We start from the raw sequence: 18,525 nt of genomic DNA on the forward strand, positions 1-18,525 counted from the left end.
TTCCCAAGTTGCCACATTACTCTGGTGACCCATTTCTGAAAAGCTTTTTCTGCCCTCCGTGCTCTCATTGTGGGAGCATAGTTCAGACATCAGATTTTTAAAAGTGGATTCTGAGAACAGAGCTGCTTAAACGTGATGCTTTCTGTCTAGCTCTTCTTCGATTTCATAACCTTCTGTGTGTCAAAAGACTGAAGGAAAATACTGTTTGCTGATGTAACTGGGTTTTGATTTAGTGGGACAGATGGAAAGTCTTTGAAGATCCAGAACAAGTCTCACACAGAAACAGGTGGCTGCTGGAAAAGCTGGAGCACAGAGCTAAGGCATTTTCTCAGTAGTTTCCTAGATTCATTTCTATAAGGCAGAGCTACTGCTGCTCAGTGAGCAGTGATTCAAGCTGCAGCTGATGATCATGTAAGGGTACTCTGACCAGATTCTCTTCTGCACTAGTGTAGTTTCCCTGGGACACTGCAATGCTTTCCTTTCATTTCATCTAAGGTTATGTGAGGCTGGAAACGGACCTTGCAACTTCCAGTGGAGGATGAGCAAAGAAAGGTGTGGGTGTACTGTCCAGGGAAGAAGGCACAGTAACAGCCACGTTCTGTTAGTTCAGAGCACTTCTCACTGTGAATAAGTTGCTAGGCCTTAATTGGCGCAAACTATGTCCTTTTGCAAGTAAAGGCGTATCTCTTAGAGACCTTGAGACCTCGTGATGATACTGATTTTTTTTCTGTAGCAAAAGCTTTACAACTTGTGACACAGCTGTTGGCAACTGTCATCTTCTCCCATGGACATTGGTATGTTTGAAGAGAGAAAACGATATCCTTGTTGGATTCCACCATTATGAGGATAAAGCCAGTCTCTCCTTCCCAAGCATGTCCAATAAGAGCAGGAGCAGTTGCTGTGTTTCTGTTCAGCTGGCTCTTGTCACTGAGGGGAACTGGTAATACCTGGCAGGAGATGGCTGAAAACCAGTAGTGGAGACACTGAAATTTGACCCTTATGAGACTATATTACTAAGCTGTGTAGTTTATCTTCTGATCAAAAACAGCAGGTTTTTAGGAACGGGGTGCTAAAGAGAAGGCAGTAGTTGGAAAAGTCTTCGGCAGTGACTGCTAAATTCCTAAAGAAGAAGCTAGCTCTTCCTTCTCCTCCTACATCCCCCCCCCAGTTTTTTTTTGCAAGTCCAGAGGAGCAATAAGATGTGTCTCTGAGATCATTTCATACAGTGGTCTTCACAGCAGAAGCAAATGTCAGCACAGAGGAGCAGAGCCTGTACAATGAAGTGCCTAGAGTTGCCCAGCAGGCTGGTGAGAGAGAGGGAAGAATCCCCCAGTCTGTATTCCTCATGTAGAGCTGTCATCTTCTGGTAAAGAAAATCATATTTTCTGGCCCAAGCAAAGATGGAATCTGATACGCATGCTGAGGTTTGGATACTTTCCCACACTGCATGAACATCACTGAGTTAGATGATGGGAAGATGGATTGACACCTACCTTCTGCACTGGGATAATTTTGCTGCATCTGAGTTTGCACAGTGGAAAGCTCCTCAGTGAGTCCTCATGGGTCTGAAGTTTAGCATACATATCATCGTTTTTTTCTGGCTACTAACTTTTTAGCCCCCTGGCCATAAATTTGCAGCAGTGATGGCTTTTCCCTCTTTGCCTTGGGGTTGTTCTCAAGAGCTTGGAGCTGTGTGGTTGGATAGGTACAGAGCAAGTTTGCTACTCTTAAAAAAAACAATTCTGTTTGCATTGTGTCAATTGCAAAGTTGATGTCACAGTCACAGAACATGATCTTTGGCAGTTTTTTCACTATTCAAGCTATGTTGTTTTGCTGGTCCTTTCATGATCTGCCACTGGGCTGTTCTGTCAACCAATTCAAAATTTCATTGTATCAGGCTATCGGGGCTGACTACCTTATCAAGGTGGAGAAAATAAACACCAGGAGATACCAATGTTGCAAATATTTTGACTATCAGAATGTAGAAGAGTGATCAGAAGCATTAAAAGACTTCTCTTATTTTTCTCTTTCCATTTCTTTTGTCCTCTGTCTTGCTTTTTTCTTTTTCTTGGCTTTAACTACATGATGATATGAAAAAGATTGATTAGCAACTCTGAATACTCCTGGAATATACCTTATCAATTCTTCTTGTGCATAAATTTTATTTAACTTGTCAAAATGTATTGACATTTTTTGTGTGTTTTTATCTGCTAAATCAGCAGTCTGGAGAGCTGAGCCACAGACAGCTAAGAGAGGAAAGAATCTGCTTCGACCGTTACGGATTTTTACTGAGGAGATCAGCTTGTGATGAGGGCAGAGTTCACGCAATGAAAATATTTTTCTGCTTATGTATGAAGTCAGTCTTACCAGAGGGTTACACCTATACTGGACCATTATCAAATGCTACTTCCCTTTTTATCTCTTGGCTAAATTACTGAGACTGGAGCAGTTCAATTAGAGCAGAATTTTTTGAACGCAAAGTTTTTAAGTACTTGTTGAATCGTTCATGGTAGAATGAACAAATAAACCATAGGGGAAAACAAATATGTGGAAGAGATTGCTACTAATATCTGATGTTAAGCCAAACCTGTCATGTTCAGGTTTTGCCAACTAACTGGAACAATGATGTCCAGCCAGGCTCTCTCTTTGCATTCAGCATAGGTGTTACATCAGTTCCATGGGGTGCTCCCTGGCAGTGGGTAGGTGGCCCTGTTCTTTTAGATCTTCACACTTCGCAGCCCACACAAATGAAGTGTAGGTGGCTACAGTAAGCAAGCTCATCTTTAGCAGATTTGTATACTCTTGAGGAAATCTTACTGTATTAAAGATGTTCTGAGATTGAATGTAGAATTTTGCATGAAGTTACAGCCTTCAGAAGCAAGTTGGTGTAATATTGCTCTGTTAGCAATACCGCTTTGATTCTGGACTTAGCAACATGATCAGATTTTCCATCTCCTGTCTGAAAGAATGATATGATTTGATTGAGTTTGAATCCAGCTAAGATGAAGGTATAAGAGTTTTTAGAACAGTAGCTCCTCCCAGCACTAACCGTCTTGTCTGCCTCTTTCCAGTAACATTTGGAGTTTATCAGTGCTTTTGAACCCTTGAATGAATTCATTCGACCAACAACAGGGCCTTTATTCTGCTGTACTGGGTGTAATGACTTCAACTACTTCTCTGATAGGGCATCTCTCCCAGTCAGGGCTCTTGCCATGTCCTATGTAGTGTACACACATACCTGTTTTATAGAAATGGGACTGCCTTTGAAGATCACCAGTAATTACCAACCAGCTATTGCAATACCGCTGGTATTCTTCAGATCCTGTTCCTTTGAATTTGTAGTAACAAAATGATGTCAGCATCCTGAGTTAAGGGCAATTACACATTCTTACTTAAGCCTTCAAGCTTAAGTTTGATTTGCTGGCAGGACACTTCTGCTGAGTATATTAGGAGGTTTCATTTACCTGAATTTGACTAATTTCAGATCATCACATTCTGCTTGCTCTATTCTCACTCTGTTCTTGTAAGATAAGACATAGATTGGGTTAGGAAGAAAATGTGGATTTCTTTTTTCAGTGTACATCGTTTGATCTTTGTGGTCAGATACAGTGAAAAACTTACTTAAAAATACTGAAAAATATGTTAAAAGATGCCATACTAGATTTAAAAAAAAAACACCCTGGTGAAATTTATTCCTAAGGCCTTAAATTACTTCAGCTTTTTAGGAGACAATCCATTAAACATACTTACAAAGTAGTTCTGTGTAGTGGGTGACACAAGAAAATGTGGTACAATTTTTAATTTCTCTTTTTTGTGTTTTGGCTTTTCAGGAAAAAATGTTAAGAAGCCCCCAAAATCCTATCTAATTCATGCTGGCCTAGAGCCTCTGACCTTCACTAATATGTTCCCAAGTTGGGAACACAGGGAAGACATTGCAGAGATCACAGAAATGGTAAATCTTTTCATTGTATGCACTGTTGCCTATTGCTAGTAAGTGTGTCTTGTGTTGTCAGTAGCATTGATGTTTTGTGCTGTCAAGCCCCAAAATCCAGATGATAAACCTACAAAGTACAGTTTAGGAATCTGCACAGGGGAAAACAAACAAACAAACAAAAAAACATAGCTGAATTCTGACTGGTAGTGTGGCTATCAGAGGCATTTCCAGTTGTTTTCCATGTAACTTCTAATACTGCTTTTTGTTAAAAATGGGGACTAGAGAGAAGTGGTGCCTGAATCATTTCTTAGAAACAGATGTGCTAGAGTTTAGTGGAACAGCTGTTTCGGCTTCGTGGAACAGGCACCGACCTGCACCTCTGCTCAGTCCTCCAAGCTGGAAGAGCTGAGGAGCGAAATGCCATGCAAAGAATCAGCTGCTCGAATTGCTCCAGCACTGACTTCCCCATCTGGGACGCACACTCACACCGAATTACACGTGACTGCTTTAAAAGCCTTCAGTGAAGGGTGATCTCAAGGCAAATGATATTTGCTGCTTCTGCAGCCATCCTCGGAGGAAAATGCTGGCTTTATGACTAAACACAATTCAGCCTTAAAATGGGATTCTTAAAGTGCACAAAGTCCTTCTGCAAAGCACAGGCGTTTTTGTGAAATTGTTGTAGGCAGAGGCTGGTAAGCTGTGTGGATCTGCAGGTATAGCTTTGTGGTATGGGTTGATCCCATGGCACCTACAGACAGTTGCTTTTATCGGATGGTTTCAGTACTGTGATCCTGAACTTACTGTTTTCCCTTTTCTCCCCACAGGATGCCGATGTTTCTAATCAGATAATCCTTGTAGAGGATGTGCTGGCCAAGCTGTGTAAAACTGTGTATCCACTAGCAGATCTCTTGGCTAGGCCTTTACCTGAGGGAGTTGATCCACTGAAGCTTGAAATTTATCTTTCAGATGAGGACTTCGAGGTAAGGAGAGAAGGGGTGCACTGTTACTCTGTGTATGTCTACCCTTGCTGTTAAGTCATTTGGCAGTTTTGCTACATGTAGGTGCTCTTACTAATAGCGTATCCTCTTGTTTTAAATGCAGGTTGCATTAGAGATGACGAGAGAAGAGTACAATGCACTGCCATCTTGGAAGCAGGTTAATCTGAAGAAGGCAAAAGGACTTTTCTAAGCTGTGTTTATTGGAGTGAGCTCTAAAGGGATGTCTGTTTTCACTTTCTATGCCCTTTAGCAGAATTGTACCCCACATTTACAAAATAAATAGAAATAATCTGAAGTTATTAGTGACTACCTATCTGGAGGTGTGTAATATTATAAAAGGCCAAGAGAACTCTTTGGAAATGGAATTTGATTTTGACTCTTAAAGGTAATGTGTTTAAGCTCTGCTCTCCTATGCACTTAAATTGTAGTTTCTTGAGCTACTGCTGTAGCTGTCCTTTGGCTATATACAATACTTGCCATTTTGTTTTTGAAGAAGTTCTCTTTGTAAAGTGTTATTTTGTTAGTTTGTGGATTACAAAGAATTTATATTTATATAAACACATAGAACAAGTATGTATTTAACAATGCAATATATATTCACTTTCGAGACTTTCATGTCAAAAATACAGAAAAGTAGCTGGATGGCAGTTGCTTGTACTGAATTAGCTATACCACCAACATGTATCTCTTATGCATTCTGAAAAGTTTCTCTTTGCAATAGGTAATGAATTGTTCTCAGTGCTGCTTCAGGTGCTAAACTGAACAAAGCGTTTGTATTTATAGCATGGATTTCTTGAGAAACTATGCGAATCAACCTTTATACTTTAATATCCAAAAATGTATAGTGCCTTGTTTTTTGTGTACAGTTTATATACAAAAAAAGATTGGTCTGCATTTTGAAGATGGCTTAGAACGGTCTCCTACGTTACTTTTATAACAGTAGAAATAAAAACATCTCAGTTTCTAATACTTGTTGTAAACATTAAACATGTCTTTTGTGATATAAGAACTGAAAGTAAAAGCTTCTGAATAAACTCTTAGCGATGCTCTGACTTGTCATTATTTTGTACTGTAAACTGTACTAAATCATTGGAATCTTCCATAACATGGTATTTTATCAAAATACTTTAACCTTAGGTGTCTGCGGGTGTTGTACAGAGTTGTAATTGGGGAAGCAGATAATCTAGAAAAAAAAATTGTATGAGATAAAACTAGGTTGTACAACACTTCAGTGCTGCATGTTGGAACAGTCACACAACTCCTGTATCTTCTGAGTTGCCCTGTTTTATACATGAAACCAAAATTATTATGCTGATTTTCAACCTTTGAAAAACCTTTTCAACCTTTGTGCAATTGGGAGTAAAACTTGAACTGAAAATGAGTGTGGCATTGTGTTCATTCTTTTCAATTATCACTGAAGTCCGAATTGTTTTCTTTCAGCTAATTAGCATATTGGATCGAGTAATCAAGTAAAAAAAATCTTTATTGTTTGAAATGTTTTCCAGGCTTTTGGCATTTTATAACAACTTGTGTGGTTCCCCTCTGGTGGCCTGGTGGATTTCACATTTTGATTCCTGCCAGCATGAGTAAGTTGTCTTCTGCAGTGCAGCCATTTGAAACTCCTCCTGCCTCGCTGAAAAGTGACCACCTGGAGTGGGGACTGTTGCTGGTCTTGTAGTTCTCCTCCTAGGCCCAAGGGAATAAAGTAGGATCTCTAAGTGTGGAAGGTGTAAACTTACTCAAGGTCTGCAGTAAATATTACTCCGTAGTTAAAATTAATCTTGTTCTGAAAGATCAGTTAAGAAATTAAGCTAGCCTTTAACTAAATAAATTAGAAGTACAGAAACACACAAACACTGTTCAGCTGATGCGAGGTATCACAGGTGAATTTTCAGAACTGGTATATTTCTTTTCATACTGGTTTCTGTCAAGAACTGAAAATAACACAATAAGAGGGCAGCAACAATATTTAGAGCCACGATTCTTCCTATACAGTGTCCTATACTGCTATTTCCTCAGAAATCCTCAACTATGTCTTCTGGAAGAGAGAACACTCTTAGTTTGAAAATGCAGGGCTTTATAGTGACACGATATTTTTTCAAGCACTGAGAGGTTTCCAAACTCACTGCTGCCTTCATGCTATTGTCTAAGTACTTTTGCACCTATGTATTTTTCTCTTTCACCCTCTCTGGTGATAAAATCAAGCAGGAGTTAAGTTTTGTTTATTCATGTACTGTGAGGGTAGCACGTTCCTCTGTTTTGATTTTCTCTCTAGCAGAGCTGATTTGCATAGCGTGATTGACCTTGTTTTTCCCTCTGTCAGTGTAGCATCATTTATTTTTGTTTTTTTTGAAAACACTATCAGTCCTCCAAGTGCTGCTGAAGGGCAACATCCACCTCTAAAGCTTTTGGAAACCCAGCTAAAAAGGGTGACAGCAGGCACAGAGGCCTGCAGGCAGTGAAATATAATTAAGTGTTGTCAGCTATTGGAGTTCCCGTAATTTTAAAACATTTTGGTATCTTGTGTCCCAGTTCCTGGAACTGGAGCAGAACCCAACTTCTTTCTTAGTGCTTTGTTCCTAACTTTGTAAAGGAAAGCTTCGAAAGCAACTCAAAGCTGTGGAGAAAATAAAATATTTTTATTGTCCTTAATATACTTGTTATTTATCAACACGCTTTGCTGAAATGCAAAGCTGACAGTAGAAAGCAAGTCAGTGCGAGGCCTCAGTCAGAACTGTGGGGTTATACTGTAATTTTTGCTGCCATTTCTCTCCATCGTGGGGATGCTGTTTGTGGCTAGAAATTGGAAAGGGCCTCTAACATTGTCTTGAATGGATTTTACAATCCCGTGTAGAAAATACAGCATGGGCATGGGGGAAGGAAGGGGGAGCTGTTTGTGTGCTTGAGGTACTTAATGCTGTATGCTTGTTTCAAATAGACCCCCACTTAATGTCTAGGGTGAATTCAAAGGCAAAGCCTCCGGCACAGGGGCTCTGTGTTTGGAAAAAGGCAGTACCTTGAACACAGCATTCTGGATTTTCTGTCGATCTCGCAGCTTCCAGGTCTCGAGCCAGGATTCCGAATCTTATCTCCTGTGGTTTAAAACTGATGGGTACTGACTTAAAAATACAGCTGTTTGATTTCACAAACATTCCTGCACATGTGAGGCTTTGCTAGCAGTGAAATGGGCTGGACACTTGAACGCATTAGCGTGCCAAAACAGCAAATAAAACATTGTCTGAAAAATTTGCAGCCCATATGCTTTAGCCAGAAGAGGAAGGAAGATGGAAGGGAGGTAGCGGAGATTAAAAACTAATTTTTACAGTTTGGGAGGCTTGTTTCTGTACACCACCAGTCTCACAAACATGTATTTAGTGGGGCAGGAGCTGGGGGCCCATGTGCAGTATGGTGAAAGCTGATTCTGAACTCTTCTGAAAGCCTGTGGTGCTCTGGTGGGAGCAGAATAGCTTATCACAGCCCAGAAATAGGAGAAAGCAGCCTGCACACCCAGGTCATCGCTCCAACACGAGGCCCCTGTTCACTGTTTTGCTCTCCCAGCACTGGGAGTGCTGGCAGCTGATAGCTGATGCTGCAGGGAATCCCTTTTGGGTACAGGGTCCCCTTTGCCTCTCACGGGGCAGCAGCATGTGGCTGATCATATGAGCCCAGGATGCTGCCATGCACAGATGAACGTTCCTAACCTTTCTAGTTTCCTAATTTGCATTGGATCTGCGGCTAAGTTCTGCTATATCCTGTATCTGTACTGGGGTAGTGTAGCCACAGCATTAGTTTTTCTCTAAGCAAAGTGTCCTGACCCTATAATAATAGTATTACCAAAAAACAACAACAAAAAGAGTTGAAATATTTTCCTATTTTTCCTCTTCATGTTAAGCCTTAGCATACACATTGTGCTGGCTTCTTGCAAGCACTCCTCATTTACCAAAGGTGCTGTTTTGCTGTTCACAAGGCATTGCAGTTGCTCTGCAACTTGCACGTGGTTTTAAACTCCCCCTTTGGCAGCCCCCAGCCCTGCTCTGTACCAACAGCTTGTGTGGTTTGTTTTTGTGGTACTCGGGGATGGGGATACGTGGTCAAGGGGCAGTATTTCATTGGCCATGGAGTTGGCAGCCCTGTCTTGTGGGAGGACAGCCCTCTTGCATGCTCCTCTGCACTCAAAGGGGGCAAAGGAGGGAGCACCGCGCGCTGCATGCACATCATCATCCTTCCTGCAGCTGGGCTGCTTTGCCTTTGTGTGCTCCCTGCCCTCAGTTCCTCAGGAAACCCATGCAAGGTGCCCAGCAGCCAAGGCAGGCACACAAGATCTGCAGCAGGGGCTGCATCTTCACACTCTTCCACCCCAAATCTTGCGCTCTCCCTAAGCCCAAGGAGCAAAGAAGGCCCCATCCTGCTTCTACAGCCACAGTCATAATGTAAGGGCAGCCCCAAGACTCAAGGTTCATATGCAGTCCTGACTCACTGACAGACAAAAGGAAGCACCAGTTTTCTCTTGGCAAGACCCTACAGCGCAGCCTGTACAAAGCTTTGTAAATCCTTCCTGCTCGGTGCCACCCCTTAGGCTAGAGCAGGAATATGTTTCCACAGCCAGGACAAGTTTCTTACATCCTGTTGCTAAAAGACACGATATTTACGCATAAGGAACAGTTTTGTTCTCCTCTCTCTTCACAATAAGCAACTGGGGCATTTGAAGAAAACTTCAAATAGCATATTTGAAGCCCCAACCAAGGGCTTCACTTGAACCACCCCAACCAAGCTGGAAGAGGCCGTGAGGGGATACCCAGCCTGGCTGCTGATGCCAATGCTACAAGCATGACCTGCACCCCCCAGACTTCTGCTCTCTCCTCTGCAGGGACCTGGACACACCTAACCACCAGCCGAGTGAATTAGACAAAAGTCCTGGACAATGTGCAATGCTGGGAAAGCAAGGGGAGGGAGGAGAAAGCAACCTGTCGTGTCCCCATTTTCCATAATGCTGGCTCATGCCTGATGAATTAACTTAGAGTTGAAGCTGCTTGGCTTCAATTTCGCACTTACCAAGGGGGCTGTGTTTGCTCGGCCTCCCCCTCTGCAGCCCCTGGTTCCAGGCTGCAGTAATCAGCACATCAGTTTTCCTGCGGCAATTGCTGAGCCACTTGAGCTGTGATAGCAGCACTCATATTTAATCCCTTTAATTTAGGTATTTACTATGCAAACTGGTAACTGTTTACTTGTGTGGTTATTAATTGTCTTTATGCAGCCAATAAACATATAGTAGCCTTGATATGATCGCTACTCTCGGTAATGGCAACTTACTGCAAAGAAAGGTTCCTGCTTCCCAGCTCCATAAATTGGATGCTGTATATAATAATGTTGTTGAAGTGGTAACACTTTATTATAAGTGCCTCTGTTCTCACAGAAATCATTGTTCATTCTGCGCTTTATAAATTGCTCATGACTTATAGAGAGAAAAGTAATTGATTTGGCTTGGCTTATTTATGGGGGCCCAGGCAATATTTTATTCTTTTACTTTTAGAGCTTTTTGAACTTCAGTCATTTATGCAAGTAGTTTCCAAGAAAAATCTAAACTAGTTCTAATACTTTTCCTTTTTCCAACTCTGATTGCTACCTTCATTTCATTGAAGTCTTGCCTTTTTTTTTTTCTTTTTTTTCCTTTCAGGAGTATGATTGCTGGTGTCTTAATGCACAGTTAAAACTTTTCTGGTTTTTTCTTTTTTTCCCTGATTTTTTCTATGTGATTTATTAGTGATCTGGGAAAGATGATTCTCTAGTTCAGAAAGGATTTTTAAAATTTGGCTGCAGACCAGGAGCAGGACTGTGCCACACTGTACCACACCAGAGGAATAAAAACTAAGCAATTTAGCACACTTTGCAAAAAGAAAACTACCAGAAATAGCCTGGGGTTTTGACTTTATCCAGGAGCCTCTGGTTTACTTTAGAATCAAGATTTCCAGAAAAATAGACTTAATTTTTATAATGCTTTTTGGTTTAGATAGAGCCAGACATTCTGCCAACATATGATTACTGGATGAATTAAGATTTGCAAGATGAACTTTGCAAAAGCAGATGCAACGCTCAACACTCTGAGTGCCGTGAAGCACAGAAAAACTAGCCAAAATTACACCAAAATTACAGAGCACAGGAACAAACTTGGGGAGTCCAGAGCCTGAACAACACAGAGACAAGTTGGAGCCCTCCAGGAATGACCTGTGAAGATGAGATCCTCTGAACCATCACCAAGTCAATCTCATTGCCTGGGCCATTGGAGAAAAATAATTAACCAAACCCAAGAAAAAAGGATTTCACAGGCTCCCTGCTTCCTTATTCAGGTGGTGCACACCAGCAAGCAGGCAAAAGCCTGGGCGTGTGTTGTGTGCAGGGGAGCAGGAATGTGCACAGGCAAGGAGAGCAGAATGCGTTAGACCTCTGACAGCTGGGGTACTGACCAGCAGATATAAAATCCTTTTGCTTTTTTTTTTTTTTTTTTAATATTTTGTTTTCTCTCAGTAAGGTCACCAGGATATGTTTTGCTACTAGTTTGGACAGAGTACACTCTGCAGAAGAAGAGCTACAGTTTGTCCATAAAATATGTGCAAAGACTTCATAAGGTGAGGTTCCTGAGGAGCCTGCATAGGTTCGTCAAATAAGGTACCACCTTTTCCAATAAACCCTACTTGCTGGTGTTCAAGACTCAGTGCTAGAAGCACATGCATTTTTGCGTTTGAGGATCTTCCTGCAGCTGCCTCATTTACAATAACACAGAACAGGCAGTGGTCTGTGAGACGCTGGTAGCAGCAGCTTTGATTCCAGGTATGTCTCTAAAGCAAGATGTCCCGTGTTGGATATGACTGAGAGTAAAAGTGGACCTTTTGGGAATACACCAGTGTGTGCAGCATCCTCACTTGTCCTCAGCAAGTCTTCTATTGCTTTGTTCCCCCCAAAGGGTATTCACCAAATCTTCCCCTCGCTTAGCCAAACTCATTAAGAAATGTTTAAACCCCTTAAAGCAGCATGTTCCAGATCAGGGACTGAGCTGTGTGTGGGGAGGACAGCAGAGCCCAGGGAAGGCAGGCCAAGGATGCCTGCTGATGAGAAGATGCCCCTGGTAGATGGGCTAACGATCGTACCTTCTGGGAAGGGGAGAGACAAGGAAAAACTGCTGGGGAAATGCCAGCACTGAGTGACTAAATGTGTTTCCATTTTATATTAAGCAGCAGCAGAAGGCTGCCAGCCTTGTTTGAATTTAATGGCAGATTGTTCTTGTTTCACCATCACGCCACATCATGTGAGCCGCAGTCACAGGACCTCGCGCGGGCAGATGAGCGGCGGCTGCACCACACGCACGGCGCCGACACCGCGCCTCCTCTGCACCTAAGGCATACAAAAAAAACCATGGTTAGAAACCAAACCAAACCAAACCAAACCAAACCAAACCAAACCAAACCAAACCAAACCAGACCAAACCACAAAAAAACACGGTGCGAGTCTGAGGTGCAGCAGTGAGACGGGGGAAATGGCTGGGTGCCCTCACAGCCCCTGGCGCCGCTCCCATATTTTTGGGGCCTCCTGTGAGGTTCCCCTTCCTCCCGGCGCCCTCGGGCCCTCGGCAACCCGCTGCCTCGGGGGCCGGCCGTCCTGCCGCGGGCCGAGCCCCGGGGCCGAGCCCGTGGGCCCGCTGCCATGGAGCCCCGCGGCCGGCAGGTGGCACCTCCGCCTCGCCCAGCCCGGCCCGCGGCCTCATGGCCGGCCCCGAGCCCCGGCTCCCCCCCGGGGCGGCGGCCCTACAGCGGGCCGCGAGGGCGAGGCGAGGGGGCTTTGTGTGGCCCCTGGAGCACGTCCCCTGCCGGCTGTGCGTCTGGTAGCCAGTGTGAGCAGGCTCCTGGGGCCGGGGGGCACGGCCTCGCTTCCCCTCGCCTGCCCCAGCTGGGAGTTTGGGCTGGTCAGGGCTTCAGAGAGGTTGTGATGAGCGTGGGTCGGCGCAGCGAGGCGCTTCTGTACACCCACACAGCCCTCCTCCATCCATCCCGTGAGTGCGTGTTTCTGGTGGCTCCATCCCGCCTGCTCTGGCAGGATACCTGGCACGTTGGTGGGCAGAGCGGTGTCTTGCCCCTGGCACGGATCAGCTGTGGCTCTCAGGCTCCCAGATGGCTCTCTCTGAACTTGCTGTCCTCTTTCCTTCCCCCCTTCTTCCCAGAGTTGCTCGAGGAGAGCTGGCGAGGTCGCTCGCCATCCTGACAGGCACCTCTCACCTCACCGAACCGAGCCGGGGCATGCTTCCCTGTGCCCAGCTGCTGCCACCCCCCCAGCCGCTTCACCCCATGGCACCCTCGTGTGCACAAGCTTTGGAAACGTGCAGGAAATGTCAGCTCGGCTGAGGTGATAAAAGGAGAGAGTGAAACGCCTGCTGGCGTGTGGGGCTTGGGTTCAGAGCAGGGCTGGTGCTGAATGCCTCCTCCTGCAGGTGGCCAGGGACGGAGCTGCTGGGCGGCTTTTACTCCACAGCCAGATCATAGCAGCACAGCAGTTCGCAGAGAAACTGGTCCCCATCACACACACAAAACTATTTCCCCATGACACACACAAAACTATTATTTTTAAGCACTTCATGTGCTTACTCAAGTAACTTATACTTGAGTAGTAACAATACTCAAGTGCTTCACACGTTGCAATGGGAAAGCTGTTAGAAAGGACTAAATGGACTAACCAACAGCAGTATTCCTGTCATGTTGCACTGGTGACAGTGAGTGTTTTCACATACGGACATTATATCTCTTGAAAGTATTTTGGGACCACAACAATTTCAACCTGTGAGATGCCTTTTAGTACCTTGTCTAGGACATGAGAACTAAGAGAGTGAGGTCGAACTGAGAGCCCTCAGTTCAAGCAAGGCTGACCAAGTCCAGCTCCTTCCCTCAGAGCATCAGGCACTCAGGGGCATGCATGGCAGAGCAACACATGTCCCAAAAACCTCCTAGCGGAGGTAATGAGGTACAGGCACGGCTGTCTCCAGAAATCTGAAGGCTAAAAACAGGCAAGTGTAAAGGGAGAGCAGAAGTGGTGGGACAAATGTGGTGCACTGGAAGAGATGTGGACAGGCAGGGGGACAGGATGCTTGTGGCCAAGGTGAAGCCGCTCACCCCGAAGGAAGCAGCAAGAGTGGGGTTTTGGCAGTCTGCTCATTCCCAAAGCACAGAGCCAAATGGGTGAACAAACCAGGCTTGGACTTTCTTCTCTCTCATTTGCTGTGACTTATTTATGGAGTTTATTACTGTGTGTATAGAAGTGAGAGGGAGGTGAGCCTTGCACATTTGGCCTGAAGCAAGCAGTGGTTATGAGCCGTATACGCCCTGAAACTAGCAGCCCAGAGCTGCCCATGCACGGGGAGCTGGTAACAGCACAAGGTGCAGCCTTGTGTTGCACAGACATGGCAGTGTGGGTCTGAAGGCAGTACTGACGCATTTTCTGGCATTGCACCTGAGCTAATAAGCCCTGGATTTGTTAGCTTGGGCGCAGCATTGCACTGACATCAGGGGACATGCACTGGCTTTCAGCCCACCAAAAGGATGCCTCAGGGCTGTTTCCCCTGGTTCTGGTGTTGGGTAAGCACAGACTTGAAAGCCAGGGTAGCTACATCATTCGGGCTCCTCACCTCAGTTTTTGTGGCACTTGCTGAAGCTGAAAGCCCAGTAATTCCTCAGCTTTTATTCCTGCCTACAGAGGAGGTGACCAGGAATGGGTAAGATAAGAGAGGGCATGGAACCAGCTATAAATGGCTTTGTCACCGTGACCACTGCGATGCCCTGCCTACCCCCTCTTTCGTTCATTTTCAGCCTTCAGACTTGAGAGATGATTACATCTGAGTCCACCTCATGGCTCCATGCTTTGGAGAAGCATTCACCACGGGTGAGATCTGTAGCCAGCAGAGCTCTACTGAGCTCAGCTGCTGGATTCTAGTATTTGAATTGTCTCATCTGTAAAGAGGTAGGTAAACCAAGTGAACTGTATCCAAATGTTTTTTCCCTTTCCCCACTGACTTTGAAGGAGCCCAGGGTGTATGACTCCACTAGGGCAGTCTGAGTGGAGAGGAGTCCCACTGTTGCTACAGGTGCTTAAGTTTTCCCAGTAACCCAGGGCTGTACATGGGGAATTTGCCTCAAACCCCTGCCATTGCAGCAGGACGCCTCACCTTCCCATCTAATGTTGTGCAGGAGCTGAAGGTCCTCCTTCCCTCCCTGAAGGACCCCAAGACACCTGGTGCTCCAGTAGTAGCTCTGCACAAGGTGCACCAGCCCTGGTTGCTCGCGTGCTGAAGCAGAGCTGGTGGAGGCAGCACGGACTTGCCTTTACCCTGTAACATGAGTTAGAGCTGTGGAGAGATTTGGGTGTGATGTCCAGCATGAGGAGTTGCAGACGCTTTATCTTCTAGGTCATCTCCACGACTATTTGGTGCTGACCATGTGATGACCTCCTTCCCCTGCGTGCTGGAGAAGCTGGAAGGGGGAGAGCTGAAGGGAGAAGGCTGACGCAGGGGGAACTTGCATGTGTGACTCCTTTGTGTCATCTGCAGGCTGGTCACATCACGTCAGCCTCTCTGTGGAGCTGGCCCTGCTTGCCCAGGTGCCAGACAGCTGGGTGTGGGAAACCTTCCACGGATTAAGTCCGACTTAGTAAATATGAGTTTGCAGGATCGTTTGCAGTCTAGTGAAACGTAAGCCATTCTCTGCTGAAGAGCCAGTTTTCTAAAGGCTCATGGCAGTGAAATTAAGAATGCTCCCTTCGTGTTGGCAGACATGATGCCTCCGTTGTCAAGTGGGAAAAAGCCCCGAGGAAGCAAGAGGTGCGATGATGAAAGGCTAAGAACAGCTGCCGAAAATGTTCGTGAACCAGGAGTAACTTTACGTAAAGAATGAAAAAATAAAGCCCAGTTTGATTAAATGGTTGGATTCGGGAAAGCAGGTCACCTCCTGGAAAGCAGCTTATGGAGGTGTGAGACGGTTCAGGCTATTTCTGAAGAAGGAAAATATGCAAGAGCTTGCTGGCTGAAGCACAGACCCCCCACTCCCAAGCAAGGCCACAGGCTCCCGGTGACGCCTCTCTGCCCCCCGTGCCCTCGGGGAGCACCAGTGTCCCTCTGCCTGGTCTCTGTCTCCAAAACCAGAACAGGCACACACGCAGTAATGCACACACGTGCCTGCAAGCAGTTCCAAAATCACTGAAATTCGGTCACCTCCGCAAAAGTAATTTCAGAGGTGAAATTCAGGATGGTGAACATTTCTGCTCTCGGTCGAGTCATGCCCAGAGCCCCGTTCTTTAGGCAGTGGGATGGCCGGAATCATTGGTGGAAAAACGACAAGCGCTCAACATCTAAAAATCAGGACACGTTCCTTTTTGTGTCTAATCTCAAAGAACTGCCCGGAAATAACCCCTGATCATCTCCCCTGAGGACCCAGGGGCACCTTGCAGGTCACTGTAGGAGCTGGAAATCCTCACCCTGCATGACCGCGTGGGTCAGCCGGCGACCGCTGCGGCTCCTGCCTGTGTGACCAGGTAGGCTGGAAAAAGAAAGGGTGTTTGTTAAGCAAAATTAGACTGTGCCGGGGAAAAGTGAAGTTAATACATTTGGGGGAAATAATCCCAAACTCTGCTCGTCAAAAGGACAGAGGAGCCTGGAAAGCAGGCCACTGACAGCAGGTGCGTTAGTTAATGTCCCCTTGCTGCAGTGCAGAAGAGGACAAGATCTGGGGCTGCCCACAGAGGTTGGCAGGGTGAGGACGTGCTGGGGACAGGCAAGGGGCATGCACCTGGGCTCCTGGCGTCGTTTCTGTGCTCCTCAGGCCTGGGGTGCTGCAGGCAGCCCGGAGAGCCTTCAGAGGGCACCCCCACGAGCGAGAGGTGGGAGGGAACGGCTGCATGAGGACAGCCTGAAAGAATTCAGCACAAGCAGCTTGCCCAAGCGATGACTAAAGGAGGAGGATATGATAACCCTCCGCAAGTATTCGAAAGCTATAAACACCAAGGGTGGCTCATTTTGGGATAAGATTAGATGTAATGGGATGAATTTGTGGACGGGAAAAAATGTGTGTTATGTGAAGACACACCGTCCTGAACGGTGAGAAGTATCAGAAGGTGGGAGTTGCCCAGAGTGGTCCTGGAAGTCCCCTTGGCCTATACAAAACTGCTCCAGGTATAAAAATAGTGTGCATCATAACCAGAAACTTGTCCTATGTTAGGCTCGTACAGCTGGGGAGGCGCAGCGCCTGCTTTGCGTGGGCTTTGTCGAGCACAGCCAGGACACCAGAAGGGAGAGTTGGCTACGGTCGGTTATCCCTGCACCACTGGCAGCATGTCAGCAGTGGCAAGGTGGTTTCATCACCCTGCAGCCTTCCTGGAGATGAAACCCAAATTAAGCCAGGTGATAGTGGCAAAATGTTTCTCCTAAACCATGGCAGCTGATCGCCCTCTGGGAAATGAAGTAATGGAGGGAAACTATTTTAGAGAGGCAGGATACACATACACTGCTCTAATGGGGGGACCATCCCACGGGGCTATGGAGAGGAAAATCCTACACACCTGGCACTGTGGTGTCAGGGATAAGGGAAGGGAAGGGAAGGGAAGGGAAGGGAAGGGAAGGGAAGGGAAGGGAAGGGAAGGGAAGGGAAGGGAAGGGAAGGGAAAGGGAAGGGAAGGAAGGAAGGGAAGGGAAGGGAAGGGAAGGGAAGGGAAGGGAAGGGAAGGGAAGGGAAGGGAAGGGAAGGGAAGGGAAGGGAAGGGAAGGGAAGGGAAGGGAAGGAAGGGAAGGGAAGGGAAGGGAAGGGAAGGGAAGGGAAGGGAAGGGAAGGGAAGGAAGGGAAAAATAAAGAGAAAAAAGAAGAGAAAAAAGACCATCAAAGAGGTTTACTTCACCTTACAGATGAAAAGGTCGTTCATGAGAGGAGCATAGATCCCTCCACCTCCCACTCAAATTGATGCAGGCAAGGTGAGGTCACACCTCCCACCTTTCAACACCTATCTTGGACGCTTTGGGTCAGCCTATGGATGTCACTTGTGGTTCCATGACCACACAGACAACTCAGGTGCTCCATTTCAGGTGCTCCAAGTTGTACTGCAACATGGCTGTCTAACACATATAGCACAAGCATCCACTGTAATTATTTATTTTCCAAATGAAACCAATGTCCAGGCACTGTGTGGTTCAAGTGCAATACTTTTGTTAGAAAAAAATAGTTGTGAGACAATTAAAGGAATCTTCAAATAAGCTTTCCAGTGTATCAAGAGGCCTCTGTTGTCAATTATGGAGTGGCCAAGATGTAATTTCTGGGACTGCACCTACTAAAGACACCAGGGAAGTGGCACCCCTGTTCCACCACTAGTTTCTCTTCACAGTAGAAGTGAGGCAGGCACGATGTTTCTCCTCATGTTTTATTCAGCCCCTTTGCAAGCTGTGGCTTTTACAGGCATTTGAAGGAAAAATTCCAGACTTGGACCCGATCCTATCACCTGCTGATGTCTCTCTCAACTCCAGTTGGTGTAGAGCTAGCCAAAATAAGAGTGTTTTTTCCCCCCTCTCTCTCTCTTTTC

At 45.8% G+C, this 18,525-nt stretch overlaps 1 protein-coding gene across 11 annotated transcripts in view; it reads left to right on the forward strand.

The window, feature by feature from the left end:
* The window catches only part of SVIL (supervillin), a 137,458-nt gene extending 131,479 nt beyond the window's left edge, over positions 1-5,979 (forward strand). For all 11 annotated transcript variants that reach the window (XM_083823226.1, XM_083823222.1, XM_083823223.1 and 8 more), the window contains 3 exons: positions 3,831-3,952; positions 4,759-4,914; positions 5,036-5,979. In XM_083823226.1, coding sequence (XP_083679352.1) covers positions 3,831-3,952; positions 4,759-4,914; positions 5,036-5,122 — 365 coding nt within the window. In that variant the 3' untranslated portion in view covers positions 5,123-5,979. The remainder of the gene's footprint in view (positions 1-3,830; positions 3,953-4,758; positions 4,915-5,035) is intronic.
* Positions 5,980-18,525: the final 12,546 nt, after the last annotated feature.

Source organism: Anser anser (assembly GCF_964211835.1).
Source record: "Anser anser genome assembly, chromosome: 2".
Taxonomy (NCBI): domain Eukaryota; kingdom Metazoa; phylum Chordata; class Aves; order Anseriformes; family Anatidae; genus Anser; species Anser anser.